The sequence below is a fragment of the Typopeltis vanoorti genome, chromosome 2, assembly GCF_054136105.1.
Source record: "Typopeltis vanoorti isolate ZY-2024b chromosome 2, IOZ_Tvanoo_1.0, whole genome shotgun sequence".
In the NCBI taxonomy this organism is placed as follows: Eukaryota; Metazoa; Arthropoda; class Arachnida; order Uropygi; family Thelyphonidae; genus Typopeltis; species Typopeltis vanoorti.
In genome coordinates this window covers 75,807,920-75,832,652 of record NC_143550.1, presented here as the reverse complement: position 1 = coordinate 75,832,652, position 24,733 = coordinate 75,807,920, and the positions used below count along the sequence as shown (strand labels likewise).

At 33.5% G+C, this 24,733-nt stretch overlaps 1 protein-coding gene across 1 annotated transcript in view; it reads right to left on the bottom strand.

Moving 5' to 3' along the window:
* The window catches only part of LOC150109188 (GRIP1-associated protein 1-like), a 434,263-nt gene that overhangs the window by 69,968 nt on the left and 339,562 nt on the right, over positions 1–24,733 (bottom strand). The window contains exon 18 of the mRNA XM_090401821.1: positions 6,370–6,472. Within this exon, the coding sequence (XP_090257947.1) occupies positions 6,370–6,472 (103 nt within the window). The remainder of the gene's footprint in view (positions 1–6,369; positions 6,473–24,733) is intronic.

The following is a 24,733-nucleotide window of genomic DNA, read 5'->3' as shown; positions in this document are numbered from 1 at the left end:
AAAAAAAACTGATAAAAAAAGACTAAAAACAATCAAAGTAGTAAAGAGCAACAAAAACTATACCAAAAAAAAAAGTCAATACATGCATACAGTACATAATTAAGGTTACACGGTGATCAGCATTCATATTTATAAATTTAGGGACACAAAAACACACATGTTGAAAAGATTATTTTACTAATTATTAATAAAATAACACTTGACGTTTTGACCCCTGTATTGAGGTCATCATCAGAAGGATATATGCGTATAAGGAACCAAGCTACATGCTCTAGCCCTGTATACTGATAAACTAAATCTACGTAGTTAATTAATCCTTTTTCCTAGCCTGACTTCTAGCGATAAAAAATAATAAAATTAAAAAAAAAATTTTTTTAAATAAATAAATAAAATAAAAATATATATACAACTACAATAAACTGCTAAAGTCCTCATGTATTAATATTCTTCTGGATTTGTACAGTTCTGATTGTTATAATATGATTTCCTTCAGTTGCTGTTGAATGTTACAAACACTTCACCAGGTTGTCTTCTTGTAGTGGGATTTTTCTTCAGCTTGTTTAGGTTGTTATACAGGTTGTAGGTGGGTCCTCCACATTCTTGGAATGGTTAGGCCATCATTTTTGTTGAGATTTGGGTTATGTTTGAACATTTCACATGACTCTTTAAATTTCCTCTCAAACCAGGTTTTGGTGCGGTGGGGACTTGGAATTTTTCCAATCAATTCTGTGGTATGTTTGGAGTGTGGTCAGAAAGTTTTTCCAAAATGGAGGTATTTAATGTGTCGTTTGTGTTCATCTTGTCTAATTGGGATAGTTCGTCCTGTTTCCCCTATGTATAGTATATTACATGTGCATTGTATTTTGTATACCTCTGGGTGGGCTAGGTGTGGAAGAGAATCTTTACACGAACTGAGTAGGTGTCATAACTTATTCGGGGGTTTAAAGGTGGTTTTAATGTTGTATTTGCGTAGTGTTCTGTCTATTTTTTTCAGAAATGCCTCTAACATCAGGAATGGCAATAGCATTCCTGAAATCTTTTTTGTTCTTACTGGTATCTTTGTGGAGGATCTTGTGAATAGTTTTTTTACTGTATCCATTTTTTTATAAATGTTTGGTTGATGATCTTGTATTTCTGGTTTAGAGCTTGTTCATTAGAACAAATAGTTTGAGCTCTGTGTTTAAGGGTGCTTATGACACCAAGTTTTTGTGTTGGGTGGTGGTAAGAATTTTTGTGTATGTATTGGCCTGTGCATGTAGGTTTGCAGTAGACTGAGAAGGAGAGACAGCCAGAAGGAAGATGTGATAAGTGTGTCTAGGAACGGAAGAGAGTTATTTTTTTCCATTTCAATGGTGAATTGGATATGTTTGTGTTGTTTGTTTAGGTGGCTAAGGAATGTATTTAGTGCTTCATGGCCGTGGGGCCAAAAGGTGAAAATATCGTCGACGTATCTGAGCCAAATTTTGGGCTTTAGACATGCTGTCTCTAGAGTACGTTGAATGTGGAGGACCCATCTATAACCTGTATAACAATCTAAGCAAGCCGAAGAAAAATCCCACTACAAGAAGACAACCTGGTGAAGTGTTTGTAACATTCAACAGCAACTGAAGGAAATCATATTATAACAATCAGAACTATACAAATCCAGAAGAATATTAATACATGAGGACTTTAGCAGTTTATTGTAGTTGTATATATATTTTTATTTTATTTTATTTTTTTTTTATCGCTAGAGGTCAGGCTAGGAAAAAGGATTAATTAACTACGTAGATTTAGTATACAGGGCTAGAAAATGTAGCTTGGTTCCTTATACACATATATCTTTCTGATGATGACCTCGATACAGGGGTCGAAACGTCAAGTGTTATTTTATTAATAATTAGTAAAATAATCTTTTCAACACGTGTGTTTTTGTATCCCTAAATTTATAAATATGAATCAATACTAATGCACTTTACTGCAATACAGAATGTCAACTGGCAACCTCAGCTGACCTTGTTCAGGAATGAATAGCATTTCCACTCTCCAACCAATTAGTTATGGGTTCAAATCCAACTACAGGCACAGATATTTGTGAATGCCTTTAAGTGGAAGACAGCTTGTTGGAGGCCCACCCTCCTGTTTACTGGTAGCCTAAAGTGCCTTCAAAAAGTTCCATTTTGTCTCTAGAGCAGAGTTTTTAGATTATATAAAAAAATGTAAAAAAAAGAGATTAAAAAATACAAATAAAAAGAATAAGAACCATTGCCCACCCATGGTACTAATGTACTATATACAACCTGTTGTGCGTATGGGGGGGGCATGACATTACAAATTAATAATAATAACAAAATGCCATTCACCCTAACTATCTAAACTACATTTCACACAACCCCTTATCTGATGGACATAAGGATGATACATGTGCATTACTCAGACTGCTATTCTATGTCAATGTAAAATATCTTTTATTTAGCAACAATTTTTTTAAACATAAATTGATTGATAACACATTTTTTAAATTTAGTGGCAGCCAATTTTAAAAGCAAAGAAAATAAAGGAGAAATTTCTATTAGATGTAAATATTTTATATGCAAACCTTTAATGTAATTTGCATTAATTAATACAGGTAACCCCCATTTTAAATGGCAGATGATTCCAAGAAATCCATGTTAAAATGGAGGGGGGGGATACCATTTTTTTACCTGTCTTTTGACTGTTTTTATTCACTGATTGTTTTTTTTTAATTTTTTTACAGACTGAGAACCTTATTCATTATTATTTGAGAGTTGACAGGCATTGATTTTCGATTTAAATCTTTGATTCACGCAATTAACAATTTTTCCAACTATCAGGTGGTTTCACTCTGAGAATGGATGATTTTCTTTGCCAAGAAGAGAGTAACATTTTCACCCAATTCTTTAATTTTATCCTTATCTTAACTCACCTAATTTAAATATTCATGAGTGACATCAACAATCTTAAAACCTGCACAATTACCCAGCACATCGCTTCATATCTGCATGTTCAAAATTTGTATACAGTGGTAGAAAAAAAATGTGTAAAAGTGAATCACATAAATTGGGATTATCTGTATTCCACTCATTTTAATTGTCATTTTTTAGTAAAGTTTGTATATATAAATTTAAAAAATCTTGTATTTAGAATTTTAAGTAAGCTTAATGTTAACAAGGCAGTGGGACAGATGGAATTCGCCACATATATTAAGAAAATCTGCAAAAAGGTCTAGCAGTGACTACAACTTGGTTGTTCAGCAAGTCTGGCAACACAGTCCCAATAAAGTGAAAAGAGGAAAAAAATAATACCACTGCACAAGGGTGAATCCAAGTCAGTGATGTCATTATCAGCAGGATGGCTGTGAAGATGTTGGAGAGGCTGGTTGATGTCAGAATACAAACCTGGATAAGAATTGAAATAATTTGGGAGAGCAATATAAGTTTATTAAGAAGTCTTGCATCAGTAACTTGGTTACATTTTATTAGATTTCCACTACAGAGACTAATGTATTTCAGAGGAGATGTTTGTATGTGATTTTTTCTGGATTTTACTAAAGCATTGGACAGAGTACTGTATGACAATGACCACTGAAAGTGAGCAGAAAGGGATGGATTGTTGCTTGGTTACAGGGATGGTTGATGATAAGAGCCAGTGAGTTGTGTGTGTGTGTGTGGGGGGGGGGGGGATGCCTTGAAAAAAGAAAGGTGACAAGTGGAGTACCATAGAGTTCTGCTCTAGGATCACTGTTGTTCAATTTTACATTGTTGATATAGCTTGAAACTGATGAGAAGGGAATTTCAGTAAGGATAGGCTTAAGATTTGTGAATTGTAAAGGTTTTGTTGACAGGCGAAGGAAAAAAAAAAAAAAAAAGAGGAAATATGATAAAAACATTTAAGTTACTTAAAGGCTTTTATAGGACTGATGCAAGGGAAATGTTTCAGCACTTGACTAGAGGGAAAGAACAAGAGGTCATCCCTGGAAGTTGGATAAGAGTGTCGTTAGCAAGAGCATGATAACTAGATTTTTCACTTGGAGAATGGTGAATGAATGTAAAGGGTTATATTAAAGTATATGTTATACTTTAATATAACATATTAAAGTATAACATACTTTAATATGTTATACTTTAATATGTAGAAAGAAACTATCAACACAATAGATATTGTGTTGATAGTTTCTTCCACAATGAGTCTTAGTACTCCATAGAGGTGCCCATGCAATAATAATAATAATAATAGATTGTAAATATGTAAAAGATAATGAATGTCAGTTTAATGTGGAAAAATGTATGTTTATGCGTTTTGGGATAAAAAGATTATCAACTGTGTACCACATTCATGAAACTGTAGTCAAGGATAATGAAGCTCGACATTTGAGAAGGGGAAAGGGGGTTCAAAGGATATATTGCTAAGATGACTCGTAGGATTACCTGATTACTGAAGAACATACTAACAAGCAGAGATAAAGAAGTTACCATTCCTCTTTAGAAGATCTTGATTGTCCATCTGAATTACTATGCTTGGATCTGATCAGCTAGATTTTTTCGGGATAAGGAAATGGTAAAGAGAATCTCAAGGTGAGTGGGGAGGATTCGATCATCAAGATGTTAGTAATAGGTTGATAGGCAGAAAAGAGAGGATATAATACACACATTTAAGTTACTAAAAGGGTTTTATAGAACTGATGCAGAGGAAATATTTCAGCACTCAGCTGGGGAGAGGGGCAACACAACAAAAGCCCTGGAAATTGAATATACAGTGGTATCTCGCTAATCCGAACCTCTTTAGTCTGAACCCTCCAGTAATCCGAATTGCAGTTTGAAAGAAAAAAAAGTTTTGTTTATTACGTATTATTATTTTATGCACTATTATTTTATTTAACAATTATTATTTTAACTATTATTATTACAGTACATTATTTGTTTCATACTGTCGATTGTACGGTTACATCGTAGGTCTATTTTGATTTATTGTGTGTTCACGTTCGCTTTTTTATACTGTAAAGTACGTACTGTATTGTCGGCATGATTCACCAAATTTGAAATCAAATCAGTTGCTGAAATTATAATTATGACGCTACAGAATGAATTGGAAGATGATGATGATGACGATAAAGAACTCGAAGAAAAAAAAGTAAAACACGAAGAGGCAGTTGACAGTCTTAATACGTGTATACAATGGGCTAAGCAGAATGACACGCCATTCCACCAAATTTTGTTGCTAATGCAGCTGCGAGAAGAAGCATTCGAAAAAAGTTTAGCTTCCAAGAAGCAAAAGAAAATCAGTGACTTTTTTACAAAGAAATAAAAAAACTTTTTTTTTGTGTTGTGTACGAGAAAGTGATATTTTTTTTACGCAAATTAAGTTATGTACTGAACTATGCAATTTTATTAAATCAGAATCCTCAACAATCCAGGTACGTAAAAACTAAATTTTTTACTAAAATAAACTTGCGTACTGTATTATTTTTTAAGTTTTACATTACAGTATAGTGGCTTTTTTTTTCTATCAGTTACATTTAGTTACAGAATTAAATTGATGTATCATTAGAATCTTATTATTTTTGTCTTAAATGCTAATTATTGTTGTCTCTTGGGGGGAAATTCGCTAATTCAAACTTTTCGCTAATCCGAACGACCAAGGTTTTTATTAGTTCGGATTAGCGAGATACCACTGTAGTTAGCAAGAGTGTTAAGATTAAATTTTTTGTTTGGAGAGTGGTAATGGGTGGAATGCATTGCTAGAATCAGTTTTGAGTGCTTTGTTAATAAATTCAAGGAAAGTATGGATATTATGCAAACAGTTTTAGTCCTCCATGATGAGTCTTCAAACTCCATGGAGGTGCCTGTGCAATGATAATAATAAACTATTCCTGTAGTCCCTATGAGTTTGCTATAATGAGAGTCAGCTGGACATGAGATAATGAATGCCTGATGATTGGTCATTTATTTAATCAATTAGCATATAAATCTAAAAGATGAATAATGCTGTGGCATGACAAAATTTGTGAACATAATTTAATTCACAATCCACTTAGTAACATAACCAGTTAACAAGCTGAATGGCAACAACATGAAAATCATTTCCAAATGAATTTGTGAAGAGTCATAATGAAATGAACATAATGAACTGAACTGAGCAACTTGTTTGAACATCTAGCCAGTTTAATTCTAATGGATACAATTTGCTTAAAGAAACTGTTATTATCAATTTTAGTACATATTTTTATTCAGATGGCTGGCATAATGATATGTATTTGCTAAGGAGTGACCATCAAAATAAAGAGGGGATAATTAATCTCATAACGATTGAAAAAAAATAATTTAAAAAAATATTTAAAAAAAATAGATAATACAGTATTTACATAAATACCTGAACGGTTATTTGTGGATTCACTAAGTAATTCTTGCAACCTTTCTTGCAGTTTTTCTGCTCGCTTTCTCTCAACCTGAAGCTGCCTTTTTAGTTCTTTAACCTATGAAATATGTAAATTTCTATGATAACCACTTTAAATATATACTTTAATATGTTATACAGAAAGGAAATATAAGGTAAGAGATCAATGGAAGTAAATAAAAAAGAGGAAGCAGAATGAAGCATATAAGTAAAATCATTATGAAGCTCATACAAATGAAGGTTAATATTATAAAGTCAGTAAACTGAAGAAATATGAAACAGTGTTTATTTTGCACGGTTCAAGAACATATTAAAAAGAAAGTATGTATGTCCGTTAATATTAAGCAAGAGTAAATTGAAAATAAAATGTTTGTTAATTATATGCACATTTATTAAAACAGATTTATATATTAACACCCTTATGAGTATGATATACAGTGATATCATCCTAATAGTTGGGAAAATGATTGAGGTTTAGAATTTTGATGATTCTAGGACATTTTTGAAATGAGACTAAGTCAAGGAATGCAGGTTAATATCAATATGGTCTGTCAAACAAGATTGACAAGCTAATTAGCATATTAACAAAAAAAAACATATTAAACAATGGAATATCTGAAAACTCTCGAACAATTTATTGAAATCAAACAAAGCTTATAAAAAATATAGATCAGACACACTTCATATTACCAGTAATATTTATCAAAAGGAAAAATAAGAATATCCAGCACTATTTTACCATGTAGCAAATAATGTGCATGCATGAAAGTTGACAAGTTTTAAAAGCTGAGAGCTAATAAAATTTATTTAAAAGGCATCAACTCTGCTCAAGAATTTGTATATTCTGCTCTAATCAAAAAGTACTTTTTGATTAGAGTTTCAAGCACATAACAGCTCTTCAAATTGCTGCCTCACATTACTAGGAGAAACAGATACTGCAACAGCTCTGAAGTATTATGAAGTATTATACTGTATCAGTTCATATATTATTCTCTAGCATAGCAAATTCACTGTTAAGATGAAACAGCACTTTAGGCTCTTTTCTTCTTTAATTACTTTTTCAACATAATCTACAGATCATTTCTGAAATATACACAATTTTCAAAACAAGAACAACTGCATCCTTTGCTTGAGAATAGTTGGACATTACTCAAGCATTATTCTTCAATTTTTTGGAAAATTAACAATATTTACAGAGAATACTCAATCATCCATATCAATGACACCATCAGCAGTTAACAAAGAACTGCAAACTTAACAATCATCTAAATTTAATTTAAAAATAATACACGGTACATATAAAGTTAGGATGAAATTGAAAGTCAGCAATAAAAAGTATTAAAAACAAAGACAATGAAAACATTGACTGCATCCTGAATGGAAAACAAGTACAACATTTCAGCTATTTAGACACAATTTTTTAATAAAGATGGCCATTAAATATAAAAATAGACAAGAGAATTATAGCAAAGCTGGTGTGATAGAAAGTGAAATGAATCAATTTATATAGAATAAGAGAGAAATTAGCCTAAACAGTAAATCAGATGTATACAAGACAGTGTTCAAGCCAATTTTAATTTATGGTTCCGGGAGTTTGGTTAGAAATAAAACAACTCATCAAAGCTCAGAGACGATAAATACGGGAGTATTTATACATACATACATATCTGATAAATACATACATATCTGATAAAGTTTAATTTATAAATTAGGCACAGTAAGAGATTAACAACAATAACTAATAATAAAATAGAAAAATTATAACAATATGAATGTGAAAGCCAATGAAATCTTAACAACCTGAGCATATGGTTGTTTTTTTTTTTTTTTCCTTTCCTTATGAAGTCGAGAACTTTCACCTTTTCACTTCAAAGAAGCACTCTTTGGCATATCCGAATTGCCAGCATCACTACTCTTGTGCTTTGGGGCCATTATTAAGCAAAATAAGGATTACTTTAACACAAGCACTGCGATACCGTGACAGTCAATCTAATAACCGAGACGGTTACTTAGTAACAAATAGACAGATAGCATATACAGTACAGCGGGGATATGCTGGACAAAGGGGTGATTCATGTCCTGGGCAGGACGGAGCGAGATTTCATCATACTTATGAAATGTTTATTTCTGGAATTTTCTATTTAATATTTTTGGACCGGGTTTGACTGCAAGTAACTGAAATTGCAATAAGCCAACCTGTGGATAAGGGGGGGGGGGGACTACAATATATCTATTCAGCCAATGAAGTCTATCCAATTGGGTCAATCTAAAAACTGGCTAAGGAAGAAAACAAGTATCTACATTAATAATTTTAAGAACCAACAGTAAGAAAATTGCAAGTCTTAACATAATAAAAAATTTGCAAGATGAACTTATATATAGGGTTGCCTATAAGTCACAAAGGGTTTTAAACATTTAATAATTTTTTTATTTATTAATTATTTTTATTCTTTTTTTTTGTTGTTGTTATAACAAAATACAGAACCTGGAGATTTTTTTTATTAGTAATGGGTAGTTCACATTTAAAACCCCTTCATGACTCATAGGCCACCCAGTATAAGATACACTGCAAACTGGACATTGGTAACATACTAATATGTGTCATAAAATGAGCCTATACACTGGGACACATTTGGAACGTTGTACTTTAAACAGGAGTACAATCTTTTCTTTCCAGAGGATTAACTAATTAAGACTATCAGTATCAGACTGTACCTAATTGCATGGATTGCTTAAGCTGCTGAGGTACACCAGTTTATATATAATATACTGGAGAGGGGGGGGCGCTCTGGTGCCTACGGCATCCAACCCCCCAGAGTTACGAGTTGGTAAGCCGGTAAGACAAAAAATGTGACATAAAAATGTTTCAAATTTTGGCTTATCTTTTTATATATATACATATACACAAAGCAGGAATCAGTAATAGAAAAAATTAAAAAATATAAACATAAATGGATGGAACATGTCCAAAGAATGAAAATAGAAAGATTACCAAAACAAGCCTTCAAGTACAAGCCATTAGGAAAAAGAAAACCAGGATGTCCTCTTAAAAGATTCAACAATGACTTCTAAGGCCGGAACAGGCCACGCTAGGCCTAAATATGCATGATGATGATGATGATATATATATATATAAGAATTGCTGTATCGATGTTCTGAAGCAATTTTCTGTTCATCAATATCAAATGAATGTAGGACATACAAATGACATTTGACAAATTTTTTAAAAGTCCATAAGTACCATATTTCCTTCCAAACTAGTGATTTTAGCACTTGGACTAACTTGCAAATTCATACAGAGATGGAATATTGTAGATAATTTTGAGCAGGAAAATAGATGTGGTTATCCAAAATTTCAAATGAAATTTAATTTAAGTGAATTCAGTATCGTGTATGAACAATGCCATGTTCATACACGACACTGAATTTTATCACTTGAAAAATAAAAGAAACCCACTAAAAATAATAAAAATATGATATAGGTATTATTTCTGGGAAAATTCCCATGTTACTCCTCTTAAAAACTATTATTTTTATGGCTATTATAGCCTGTTTTTGTTTAGGAGAGTCCCTTAATTTAAACACATTGGCTTTTTTACTGAAGAAATTTTTAGGGCATTATAAGTGTATTTTAAAGGAAAATATAGTAGAATAATAGAGGAAGAAAAATTTTGTACATACCACCTTGTTTAGATGCTAGGATGTCTTCATTCTCCATACTTCTGCTGTTAGGCTGTTAAAAAAAAAGTAGGGGGAGTGTTCGATGCAAGGCAGGAAGAATAATTTGAAAACCCAGGTTTTTTTTTTTAAATAATATATATACATATATATATATGTATATATATTATTATACTTAAGAGCGCTTCTTTGGGGAAGGGGAAGGGTTTTTATGGGAAACCGGGGTGGGGGAGAGCGTTAACAGGGTGCAAGTCGTTTCGATCGTGTGACCGTCATCGGAACATTTTCGGGATGAGTGTAGGGCTATGCCATGACCACATGTTGAATCTGCCAAAAAAGGGCATTTGTTGTTGCCTATTGGTCCGAGACGTGACCTGATTTGTAAGTTATGGAGCATCCAACATTCGAAAATTAGGTAGGGTCGGTGGACGTTGATTGAGTTTTCATCACATTTTATGGCTATTGTTTTGGATATTCTAAGCATTGGCTATTGTTTTGGATATTCTAAGCATTGTTTCATTGTCTTGTTTGTCTATTATTATGGCCTTGTCGATTTGTGGGATATGTTTCAGTTCAAGGGGGTGAGCTGCTATTTCTGTCTTCCCTGTATTCTGTATTTGATTTTTCTTTTTGATGTTGCTTTTTTTTTTTTTTTTTTGTGTGTTTAAGTGTTCTGGAATAGGGATGTTACAATCACAGAAGTGTTCTTGTAGTCTAGTCCATAAAGACCTAATGGTAGAGCCTGTGTAGGTGATGTCACAGTCTTTTTGGCAAGGAAATTTGTAGACTATGTTGTGGTGTTCAAATATTTCTTTGTGTGAGAGAGATTTAGTGGGTTTTAGGAGAGTTGCTAATTTTTGGTTCGTGGTGAATATTAGCTTATAGTCCATGTGTTTGAAAATGTATTTGTAGGCTTTGTATGATGTATGGCAGTTTAATAACCATACATGTTGGGAAGTCTGTTTTGGTTGTATTTTGTTGTGTTGGGTTTTTGCCAATCTGTTTGCGTAATTTATTAGTTGTGTGGGGGATAGTTGTGATTTTTAAAAATCCATGTTAAATTCTTTAATTCCATGTTAAGATAATTACGGTTAGTTGAGAACTTGTAAGCATTTATAAATTGTGATAGGATGACTGATTTTTTAACGGAATATGGATGGTATGAACTGAAATGAAGGTAGTTTCCAATATGTGTGGGTTTGTGGTATATTTTCGTGGCTATTTTGTTGTTAGTTCTGATTAATGTCAGGTTTAAGAAATTGATGGATTTGTTCTGTTCGGTTTCCATGGTTTAGTCTGTTGCTGTAATTGTTGAGGGATGTTTGTAAGGCGGTGATGTGTGTGGGTTTACCAATGCATAGAATATCGTCCACGTATCTGCCATAAAAGGTGATGCATGGGGGGGGGGGGGGGGGGTAGGAGTGATTCAATGTGTGCCAGGAATAATTCCACTAGTTTTCCACTGATGTTTTGGCCCATAGGGAGACCGAAAATTTGAACATATATGTTGTTGTTGAACTTAAAGAAGTTGGCTGATATTGTGAATTTGATCAAGTTAACGATGTCATTAGGTGTTAATTTTGTGCGTGTGCGCAGAGTGTGGTCCTCTGTGAGTAGTGTGTATATGATGTCTAATGTTCTGGGGACATCCACGTTAGTGCATAATGAAGTTGCATCCAATGAGGTGAGGACATCATCTCGGGATGAAGTAAAGTTATTTATTTTCTGGAATAGGTTGTCTGTATTTTTAATAATAGAGTTTGACGTTGTAAGTAATGGTTTGATGAGTTTGCCAAAGAATTTTGATAAAGGTGCTGTGGTGGTGTTCTTGTAGGAGACTACAGGCCGTATCGGGTAACCGTCTTTGTGGGTTTTGATGTTCCCGAACATATAAGGTGTGTGTGTGGTGCAGGGGGTTGTAAAATTATTGCTTAACAGAGAAAACATAATAAATAATCAGACAGCAAAATGTAGTAATAAGCTGAATTAAAGAATATTACAGTGATGAAAACGGAAAAATCAAACTTTGAAGAAATCATCTTGAAGAAGAGTTGTGAATTATACATACCAAAGATTATTAAAGATTATTACAGAAAAGACTAAGGCAGCCATGAAAACAATGAAGAGGGTTCTGAAGAAGAAGATGATGAGATTGAGGTGAAATTGTTGAAATCTGGATTAACAGTAGCTGATTATCTGGCAAAATTTTTCACAATTCAATTAAAAGAGAGAAAAACACCAGAAGCATGGAATAACAGCAGAAATGTTTTTTCACGTGGTTGCAAAGTAAATTAAACTTGACAAGAAATTTTATTCTTCTTTAATCCTTTAATAAGGTATAAGGAAACAAAGCTTGCATATGAAGTATCATCATGAATAGACTTCTTGTATACAGAGGCTGTTGCATTAACATCAATTGCCTTGGTATCCCATAATGCATAGCACACTCCCTTCTGGACACGTATATTGCTATGCATTACTTACTGTAAGTGTTACTACCTAGACAGGTTTTGCCTCTTATTGAGGTTTCATCAGGAAGAAGGGGGTAGATCCATGAAGCTATTAAAGTTGAATCAATGCAAAAATTCTATATTTTCCACATAAAAGAGTATCATAATAATATGGTGTATCACCACAGCATTAAAATACTCTAGATCAGAGATAGTTGTAGAAAGCTTCTTCCCATTTATAAAGTAAATTATACTTGACAAGAAATTATATTCTTGTTTAATCCCTTTACTCAAGTGTAAGCTAACAAAGTTTGTGCATATAGTATCGTTACAATTATGCTACCATCATATAGAGGCTACTGATATCACATCTGATGAAACGTCAATAAAAGTCGAAACCAGTCCAAGTAACCCTTCCCATAATGCACCACAATATACATGTCCAAAGAGGAGTGTGCTGTGCACTATGTTATACTGAAACAACTGATACACAAGTAGCCTAGTAGTGAAGATATATCACATGCAAACTTTGGATAAAGTCTGCATTTGAAGTATCTTCACAACTAGGATAAAACATTACACAATATAATTTCTTTTCAAGTCTATTTAGCATGGAATAATGTATTAATTATAATTATTACAGAAAAAAGGGAAAAGATTAAATATTATGGGTCCATTAGCTTATAATCAAAAATATACAAAATTTACAAAACTAATAAATATCAGAATAATGCATCAGGTTGACTGCATGCAATCAAAAGAAGGCAATAGTACAGAAAAGAGAACTAAATATAATAAAACTCTTTGTTTAGCCTTCATGAACTTTAAGAAAGCATTTGAATTCATTAAAACCTTAGCTATTGCCCTTCCAATGATTTCATATTATCAATTTGATTATATGCAATAACAGGAAGGCATAAATCAGCTAACATATATTTCACAACACAAATAAAATCAAATAAATATCCTTTCCAAAACAAATTAGTCACACACCTCTCAAATGTTTTGTTATCTTTTTCTACTTATAAGAAGCTGACATAGAAAACAGTCACAACACCCTCATCCTGCCCAACAATACAAGTGACACAGCTATTGTCATTGAACTTTCCTACTTTTGATATATATATTTTAGACAATGGCTATAATCTCTATAAAAGAGAGAAGATAAAACACTATCTACCACCCTAAAATACAAGACTCAAGCAAATTATTCCTATTCAATATATCTAAGGCATTTCTGAAGTGAAAGTGACAGTCAGAGTGCTTCACAAACCTAAGGACAAATTCCATACTCTACCACAGGGTTTCTCAAACTGTGTTCTACGGAACACTAGTGTTCTGTGGAAGGTGAATAGGTGTTCCGCAAGAAGTTCTGGAATTTGTCATTTTAGTTTTCTAAGCATTTTTCATGAATAAATATTTTATAGAAAAATATTCTGAGGAGAATAATATTCGTGAATATGTCGAAAACCTCAGACCCAGACCGCCTAATAACATTTATGTATCATTAATTTTCACACATCGAAACATTTCAACATTTGGGAAAGGGTTTATGATGGGTCATAAAAATTGCCTGCAAGAGGATTATAACAATGGGTGGCATATCCTCTGTTCTCAAAACTGAAGAAAATGATATCTGTGTAGCAAATGTCAGTGACCAAGCGGCATATTTTTAAATATGGATATTCATGAATTATCGTTAATTTTCATACATCGAAATCTTTCAACCACTGGGAAAGAGAATACCACTGTTTATGACCAATCATAAAAATTGCCTACAAGCTGATTACAACAATGGGCGGCATGTTCTCAAAACTGAACGAAATAACATGTGTTGCAAACGTCAGTGACGAATCAGCAAGGAAGTATAAAGAAAATATTTTCACTGAAATTGAAGATCAAGGTACAGTATCCGGTTCTCAAATCTATTAATATTGAATACTTTCTTCACAAGTTCATATTGCAGTATGTAAGTGCTTGTTCTGAAACCTGAGTGCCATGATTTTTTTTAAAAGTAATAGGAATACAGATTTAAATTCTAATATGAATAAGTGACAAGGCACTTTGTTTAATTTTGGTGTTAAGAAATCTCTTATTGAATGTATTTGTAACAGAACAGATAGTGAGTCATCCACCTCAAGACTACAAAGATTTCCAGGATGTACAAAAGGAGGGAAAAACTACCAGCAGACAGGAGAAAAAGTCTGCATTCACTCATAAGTACTTATAAATAAATTTTTGGTGATCAGAATAGGATGTGTTAATGAAAATCAGCACAAATTAATTTAATGATGGTTTAATTGATGTTTAATTATTAATTAATAATGAAAATAAGCTAAATTACCAATTAATTGTTAATTAATACATCACAAAATAACCAAGGTGTTCTGTGAAAATTTAAGGATTTTTGAAGTGTTCCGTCGTAGAAAAAGTTTGAGAAACCCTGCTCTACCACATCCAGGAGTATGCAAAGTGCCTTATGGACACAGAAGAGGTTCTGTGAACACCTGCCTCAGAAAGCATAAGAAATACATTCACTATAGTCTGTCATTATGGTAAGTCAGGACTGACAGACCAGACTTGAGATATCAATCACACAATTAAGAAAATTAAAGTGCTATATAGCACTAAGAGTTGACAAGAGGTGGTTGTGGGTGTTTCATCAATGAATGAGTTTAAAGAGAGGTATGATAGGCACTGTGTGAATAATGGGTCTCCTGCTATGAGTCTTCTTACCCAATGGAGAAATCCATATAATAATAATATCACACATTCTATAAGTTTGTTGTGAAGACTGTACTTGGTATATTCTCTTTTCCAGCTTAATTTCATAGTTTAATTTTTATTCTTACATTACTTCTGATTTCTATATCAAATTTATCAGACCTATTTATTTATTTATTTTTATGGTAATTCAACATGTGAAAGGTTGCTCAGTCTATCATAGCCTTTAGAAAACACAAACACATAAAAAGGAACACTGTTTTTATGGGCAGGAACACCTCATTATGGGCAGCAACAAATACAATGCATAAAGAGGAGAGAATTGCTAATACCAATATTAATGAATAGTAACTATGGAAATATATCAGCACAGCATACAACAGAAAATGAATGTCTGCATGAAGGATGTATCACAAAACCTAAATTACATGCCCCAAATGTGAGAATGGTATTCAGAAAAACTAATATCTTGGATAATGAGGAAATTATGCTGGATATTATGAATATGCCATTTAAAATTAAATTACATTCCCATTATTTCTATCTCTTGTAAAATTAATATCTGGTCCTTGGTAACTTTTATTACTTAAAACATTTATTCTTTGAAAATTTCTCTTCAAAGATTTTTCTTTGCCTTTTTCAAGAATGCTTGTGTAAATCTTTTGCACAATCTTCCCAGTTGAGAAATTTCTCTTTAATTAACATTTTAGTTATTAAAAATCTCATGAAATGTAAGCTGAATTCTATTCTACTCATTTGGGACTTGGCCTTTTAACCAAAGTCTTCTGAATTATGCAGAGAATAACCAATGTGAGGCAACATTTTATACTTCCTTATTTAAACCTTTTCTGGTCAAATATCATCTACTACAGTTGCTTTCCATTTCAGGATTCTAAATTTCTATTTTCAATATTAACATGTGCTCATGATAGAACTGCTGCTAGATATTTTCTGCGATGTGTAGTTGGTATTCTCATTTAAACAGTTTTTCAAAAAACAATTGCTCCAAATATCCAGAACATCCCATTTCAGTTCTTCTATCCTCATTATGAATGTTGTTTATTATTTTAACGGTATAATAGAACACAGAAACTAAGTAAATAATTAATTTATTAACTTGATGCTGATATTTCGCTGGTATTATAACCAGCATCTTCAGAGCACAAAAACACTGTTTGTCACAATACGCGAGACTAAAACAACATGGTGTACATTAACAAAATTGTAGCAGCAACACAAAGACTAGAGTCCTGATTTTGGCGCCCTCTATCTGAAAAAAAAAAAAAAAAAAAAAACGCTATCATATATTGCTAGAGTCCTAGAAAAGTGCTAGCTTTTCCTTAATATGACTGTCTCCCAGATCTTCGGCAAGTTAATACAGCCATATTTGTTGAGATTTGGGGTGTGTTTTAGGGCTTCTGTCGCCTCTAAGAACAATCTCTCTGATTTATATGGGTTTCTGTGTAGTACTTTTGTGTTTTTCCAGTTGATCCTGTGTGCCGGGGTATCCAGAGCATGGTCTGCTAGGCCCGACTTCCCATAATGATATTTCCGGACGTATCGTTTATGTTCGCTGATGCGGATATTCACAGTTCTTCCTGTTTGACCGTAGTAGGGTTGATTGCATGAGCAGGGTACTTGGTAGACTCCTGGATGTGATAAAGGAGGAAATTTCCTCCTTTATCACTTGGTAGACTTGGTAGACTCCTGGATGTGATAAAGGAGGAAATTTCCTCCTTTATCACATCCAGGAGTCTACCAAGTACCCTGCTCATGCAATCAAGCCTACTACGGTCAAACAGGAAGAACTGTGAATATCCGCATCAGCGAACATAAACGATACGTCCGGAAATATCATTATGGGAAGTCGGGCCTAGCAGACCATGCTCTGGATACCCCGGCACACAGGATCAACTGGAAAAACACAAAAGCACTACACAGAAACCCATATAAATCAGAGAGATTGTTCTTAGAGGCGACAGAAGCCCTAAAACACACCCCAAATCTCAACAAATATGGCTGTATTAACTTGCCGAAGATCTGGGAGACAGTCATATTAAGGAAAAACTAGCACTTTTCTAGGACTCTAGCAATATATGATAGCGTTTTTTTTTTTTTTTTTTTTTTTTCAGATAGAGGGCGCCAAAATCAGGACTCTAGTCTTTGTGTTGCTGCTACAATTTTGTTAATGTACACCATGTTGTTTTAGTCTCGAGTATTGTGACAAACAGTGTTTTTGTGCTCTGAAGATGCTGGTTATAATACCAGCGAAATATCAGCATCAAGTTAATAAATTAATTATTTACTTAGTTTCTGTGTTCTATTATACCGTTAAAATAATAAACAACATGTTCGACGAACACATAAGTCTGTCCACGCCCTCATTATGAATGTTCACATTTCGCCACCTTCTAGCTATATATTATATTATTTTTAATGCGACTCTTGCTGACAAAAATAAAAAATAAATAGAAATGTTTTTTTATTTTTCTAACTTCACACTGAAAAAAGTGTTACATACTATGGTTCCCACATGACTTAGGTCTCTTCTGGTGCTACCAGAAGAGACCTAAGCACCCCCCCCCCCCCCCAAACAACAATAATTCTGTGCCTTGCAGCAGCATGGAGGACTTACTAAAAAGAGGACAGAGGACTTTCAAGATACACAAAGAGAGTATCTTGAAATCTTCCCAAGAGAGAGTCCAAAGCTTAAGTCCATATAACTCTGCAGACTTTAAAGGATACAATAGCAGATGTAGTGTTCTTCCTGAAGTAGCCATACCAAGTCTTGGTCTTCAGCATAGTAGGCAGCTTTCTCATGATGAAGGGTAGTGAGAGGTGAGTGACCAGCACCCACAACTTGCATGCCAATAACAACTAACTCATCTCCTCTGTTTACTACAAGTCGGGCTTCCTAAATCCACTGTTAGTCCTATAGTGGGGTTCTACTGCTGTTATCCAACCTTTGTTTTTCAACCTCTTATTCCATATAAAACCCTCACTACTGCACTGTGTCTTCGAATACAGTGCAGTAACACAATGCTTCTACTCATGTGTACAATAACACACTGGGTATCATGAGCCAAAGTTTCTATACTTTGACAGCTTACTCTGTAGTTCTTATCATCACTTCTTCTCCGAGTTATATGAACTCGAGTCGGCAGAGCATTTTCTTGTCATAATGTTATACGTGGTAACCCACGTATAACGCGGATGTTAGGTTCCATAGAAATGGCATGTTATATAAATTGCATTATGTGAAACTCAGAACACATAGAAAAAGTAGGGTTAGGTTCTGAAATCGTTTTTTTTTAAGATTATATAAACAATGACATATTCAAAAAAATATATTTTTATTTAATTCAAGTCATTCGTGTAATTTTAGAAAACATAAAAACTATGAAACAAATACATAGTATAAATTTATAAAAAATTATAAATTGTATGTAAACTTCATTGCACATAATACATAAATGTTTTAGGCAAAATAAAATAGTGTATATTTTAATCATCGTCACTCTCTTCAAAACTAACATTTCGTAGATGTTCTTTATTTACAAGTGGCCGAACATCGTCATCACTTGATATCTCTTGGACATCATTTGTATAATTCTCATTGCATATTTCGGCTGGTTTAGTTATCAAGAAGTCAGTAATAAGACCTTGCTTACCACCATAGTGCAATTTTTTATTAAGTTCATAATACGGAGCTAAAAAAATATCCAATTTCTAGTGAATTTTCCGGAGCGCTCCATTGAGAGATTGTTATCCATAAAATAATTTTCCTGCCAAGTTCAATCTTTCTGATAATTTCTTTAAACTGAATTCTTTAACGGATTCATCGCAATCAGAATCTTTGGCAGAACTTTCCCACTATTAATTATACCAGTTCCTCCTCATTTAAATCTATTTCCACATCAATTAATTCACTAATTTCGTTTTCAACCATATCGCAAAAGTGCTCTAAGTGGCCATTACTATAAAAATAATTTTTTTACATAAAAAAAGCATTACATATTGTATGTAACTCACCAAAAAATAAGTGCTCAACTTGAGATTAATACACTTATGTGCTTTCCTAGCAGAAAACAAAGATAATTTTCAACAATAAATAATTTATATGGCAAACAATTGACGTACATGTGTGCTAAAGGGTATTTCCCCTAATATAAATTCGCTACTTATAACTATATGCACCATTGGGCAGACGCAAATTTAACTAAGATAAAATTAGATTTTTAAGTCGCGCTTTGAAAAATATATGAAAAGATAAAGGATTAATACAATTTGGACCGTCTTATATCGAAATCATGTTGTATAAGTACCATGTTCAACAAGGGTTATACAATTTGTAGACCGCGTTATATCGAAACCGTGTTGTATAAGTACTGCGTCATATGAGGGTTACCTGTACGTATATATTCAAATCCAGGCAGGAAGTGAGTTCCATCCTTAATCTATCATTGCTGAAAAGGAACATATTCAGATTCTTGTAATGCATCTCCATCAACTGAATGATGCGACATTAAAGCCCATCTCCTTTGTTCAGCTAAGACAGTAGTAACGGTGTCATCCCATCAAGCACCCCATCCAGAGTTACTCTGATAATCATCCTTAATACATGAAGTCCTAGAGGCAGCAAGACATAATTCTGAAGTGGAGAAAGAAAATTTCTGTAATCTGGATAGACATAATCTTGGCACTAATCATTACAACGAGGGAATCCCAAGACCTCCATGGTTTATAGTGCTATAGAAAAATGCTAATGGTGGATCATAAGGAAGACATAAACATGAATGAACTGCTGAGCAAAATTCTACATCTACTGTTGAGAGAGAGAACACCAAGGTATCTCAATTTCTTCAATATCATTCCTGTCTCTACCTAAGGATACATTTCTCTTATCTCTTAAGAGGACAAGAGAAAGCATACTTTGTCACAGTGGTGTTTAGGCCTTGAACTTGAAAGAAGTCGACTGTTCAGTTCAGGAGTTTCAGAAAACTTTCTCTAGTAGGGCTGTGAGTATAAAGTCATTTTGTCAAGAGAGTGGCCAATTGTGGCTTGGAAGAGAACAAAGAAACTGGTCACTGACACAACTAAGAAAATAGGGAAGGAAGGGAGAGAGAGGATCTCCTTGATGTATACATCCCCCAAGTGCTGGAATAGACGTCGATCTGCAGCGCATGGTGACAGTAAGGGAATTTGCAAAGTAGATGCATAAGTGAGGAAAGCCTCTGGACATCCTGCAACAGACAGTGCTCAAAAGTATAGCATAAAATGAGATACTGTTAAAGGCCTTCTGGTGGTCCAGGGATGCCATAAAGAGAGAATGAAGTTGACATCAGGATTTAGAGAGAAGAGAGGAAAGAACGAAGATATTCTCAGCACAACCATTTGCAGAGATAAAAGCTCTCTGCCTAAAATCATGTTAGATGCATGACTGAAGACATTTAGTTAACACTTTATGAAACAGATGTGAGAGAACAGGAGCAACTATAATTAAATTGCCAGACAGAATAGATACATCTTTCTTTGGAATGAACACTGCTCTTAACTGGAAGATATGATGGTATACATTTGGTAAACAGAAGTAGATCAATTAAATCTTGCAAGATAGGCAGTACATTAATATTATAAATAATAATGTTTTCTAGTAACATTATTGTAATAAGTATGATATGATCAATTATTTTCTGTCCTCTTCCTTGCAAAATTCCAAATATGGTTATATGCTTATCACCATGCCTGCAGTTTTAAATATATTGTTGTTGTTCTGTTTTTATGAACGATGTTAAGTTGCATTACTTACTTACTTTCCAATTCTGATTATTTTTTAAAATATCACATATTTATATACAATAATATTTCAGATTCAGCCATTCACCTTAAGCTTAAAAATGCACTGATTGGTTAATTTCTTTTTAATTTATACTGAAGAAATAAAAACACTATCAATAAATAAATTAAAAAAAAAAAACTCTACACAATAAGACTAATATAGCCACATATGAAGAATATACAGAAGAATAAGAAATGGAATAAGCAACAAAATAAGACTCATAAAGCAAAAATACTGGGAAGATTACTCTAAACAACTGGAATATGACTTTTATGAAGCAGAGAAACAAGTATGGAGAATGATCCAAAATCAAATAAAACAAATTTGTGAATATATAAATATACCAATCACAGAAAGAGAACAGTGGGAAAACTATTTTATCAAAAATTATATGAATGTGAAGAAGAAATAAAATGCCTGAAACCATATAGCTAGAAAACACCAATGAAATCAAAATAACTAACAGTTCAATAAATTCAGTCATCTTGAAATTGAAAAATAAGAAATCAGCTTGAAATCTATTACAGATTTCCAGTTTTTGGATTTCCAATCTAGCATTTCATTATAGATTTCAGCTGGAAATCTATAATGAAATGCTAAAATATGGAGGCAAAGAAATTATCAAAGACATGAGAAATCTAATTAAACATATCTTAATAAGCAGATTCTCAGCGAATGGAGAATGTACATTATAATACCAACATTTAAAAATGGAAGAAAATCTGAACCAAAAACTATCAAGGAATGAACTTACTATGCACCAATCTAAAAATGTACAAGAATTTTCAAAGAATTTGAATAAAGACTAAATTATAATGATGAACAACAAGATTCCATAAGAGAAGATCAAGTACTGATGCTATATTTATTATAATGCAAATTATAGAAAAAGCAATAGAATATAAGAAACCAATATTTATGTGTTTCACTGATTTAGATAAGGCATGTAACAGATAAAAAATGGAACACTATCTGAACCCAAAATCCGGGCATTGAACGGAACACGAATCTGCACAAAGACATTCAGAACCAATCTTCACAACATGGGTTCCCATGGTAGAACTGCAAGTCTCATTACCTAAACCAACATGCAGCGTCATCTACATCCCTTTCAGATTTTGTTTTCAGCAAAACAAACCCCTATGGCTTAAGGCTGCTGTAACTGCATGGCTTGTAAACATGAACATTACCTCCACAGATCCCTGATCTCAACCCTATTAAACATCTGTGGGATGAATTGAAGCGTCAGGTGCAGTCAATGGATGTCCATCCCCCACAACAGTCCAAGGACCTCATTACATGCCTACAGGAAGAATGGTCCAAAATTCCCATTGACCGCTATTGCATACGCTTGTGAAAAGTATGCCTCATAGAATTGCTGCAGTCATCACAGCAAAAGGAGGTCCTACATCTTATTAAGATGAGAAGAACTGTGGCTGTTCCTAACACTATTGTATCCACTGACTTCTTTCCAAGCAGTGTTTGGGAATGTTTTCCAAATAATGGGAATGTTTGAAACTATTCACCTATGCAAATAATGTTTGGAAAACATTCCCATAAGGAAAGTAATCAGTTAAGGCAATTCTTTAAGTTTGTGTTCATTTAACATAATTATGGAAAAAAACAATAACAGAATTTAAGAAACAAAAATTAAATGAATGAAAATCAAAAAATAAAATTTTAATTTTGTTCTTACATCCTCAAGGAGTGCAATATTGGGAAATTGATTATGGCTGTACTATGATGACAGTACTACATGATTAAACTTACATTATTACTAATCTCCTAACAACAATTGTTTATTATTTATAACAATAACAACTGTTTATTTATTTATTATTTTTTTGTAGGATGTACATTTCAAAATAATATCCAGTGATTAATTATAAATATAATGGATGGCGAAAATGTCTCAAACATATCATATAGTACTGTCATGCTATGTGTATGTTAATTTTGAAGTATTCCAATTAAATTCCACCTGTCTATACATGTTTCCTAATTTTCTGATAGTATGAATTTTTGGGGTTTATAGAATAGTGTTTAGGAGATAGTGAACTGCAAAAATTACTTATTTATTTTTACAGAGATTTCCTGTTTAAAAAAAAAAAAAAAAAAAAAAAACAGATAAAAATGAATTATTATTATTACAGGCAACTCCAAGGAGTCCTTACTCATTGAGGGAGGCCCTAAACATCATGTCAAGAACTATTCAGCAATCGCACAGTATCTATCATACTTTACTTTGAACTTATTCACAGTCATAGCATCCACAACAGACTCTGGCAGCTTATTCCCCTCATTCATTACTCTCCGATATAAAAAAAACTAGTTCTAACATCCTTGCTAACTACACTCTCGCTCAGTTTCCATGGATGGCCCCTAGTTCTCCCACCACCAACCCTGTTCCAAAAAATTTCCTGAAGTACAGTTCAATCGTAAATTTAATCTTGTAAAAACCCCTCAGTAATTTGATATCTCAATCATATCAACCCTTTTCCACCTATCAACCAATTTCTGTAACCCACAGATCTTCAACCTGTTCTTGTAAGGTTCATTTAGACCAGCTCCCATCGTGGTCATTCGCCTCTGGATCCTCTCTACCTCCTCCCCATCAAGAAGAAACCCTGGCACTCAGATCTGGGTACAGTAGTCAAGTTGGGGTCTTATCAAGGCTCGATAAAAAGCAACAATAACCTGATCGTCAAAGTATTCTTCAGTAACCAAGTGATCTGATGAGCTGATTTAGCCACTTTTGCTATGTGCCCCATAAACTTAAACTCCCTATCCACCAACACGCCCAAATCTCTGGCTTCATCAATTTCCTGAAGTACAGTTCCATCAATGTGGTATACTGCTGCTAATTCTTTCACTCCAAAATGCATAACCTTACACTTTGCCACATTAAACTGACATCCATTCTTCTTAGCCTAGTCTGCCAATCTATCCAAATCATCTTGCAAAATTTTGACATCATGTGTATTCACTATTGCTCTACCCAACTTTGCATCACTGGGAAATAACTGAACAGTTCCTCTCAGATCCTTTCCTATATCATTAATGAACAAATTAAATAGCAATGGTCCAAGAACAGAATCCTGCAGCACACCACTACTCCTGAATAAACTACTCTCTGATACCTCTCCATCAACCACCCTCCTATCCATCTCACCAATTTACTGATTAGAATTCCATGTGGTATCCTGTCAAAGGAGGCCTTAGCAAATTCCAGCAGTATCACTCTAAACCCATTACCATTATCAAATTCAGCCGTCACTGTATTATAAAATGTGAGCAAGTTACTGAGGTATGATCTGCCCTTCACAAAACCATACTATCCTCCACCCCCCCAATACAGTATACCATTTCCATCTATCCATTCCTGTATTTTGTATTTTGCTCTTGACTAATTTCTCCAATACCTTGACAATGACTCCTGATATGCTGATCGGTTGGTAATTTGCAACAGCAGTCTTGGAGCCTCCTTTATGCAATGGAACTATTTTCCCCCTCTTCCAACCGCTTCGGGACTAACCCAGAGCGAGACTTAAATTAAACAATATGGTCAAGGGCACTGACAATTCCTTTGCCGCTTCACATAAGACTCAAGTTGGTATACCATCCAATCCCACAGATGTATTCACATTAA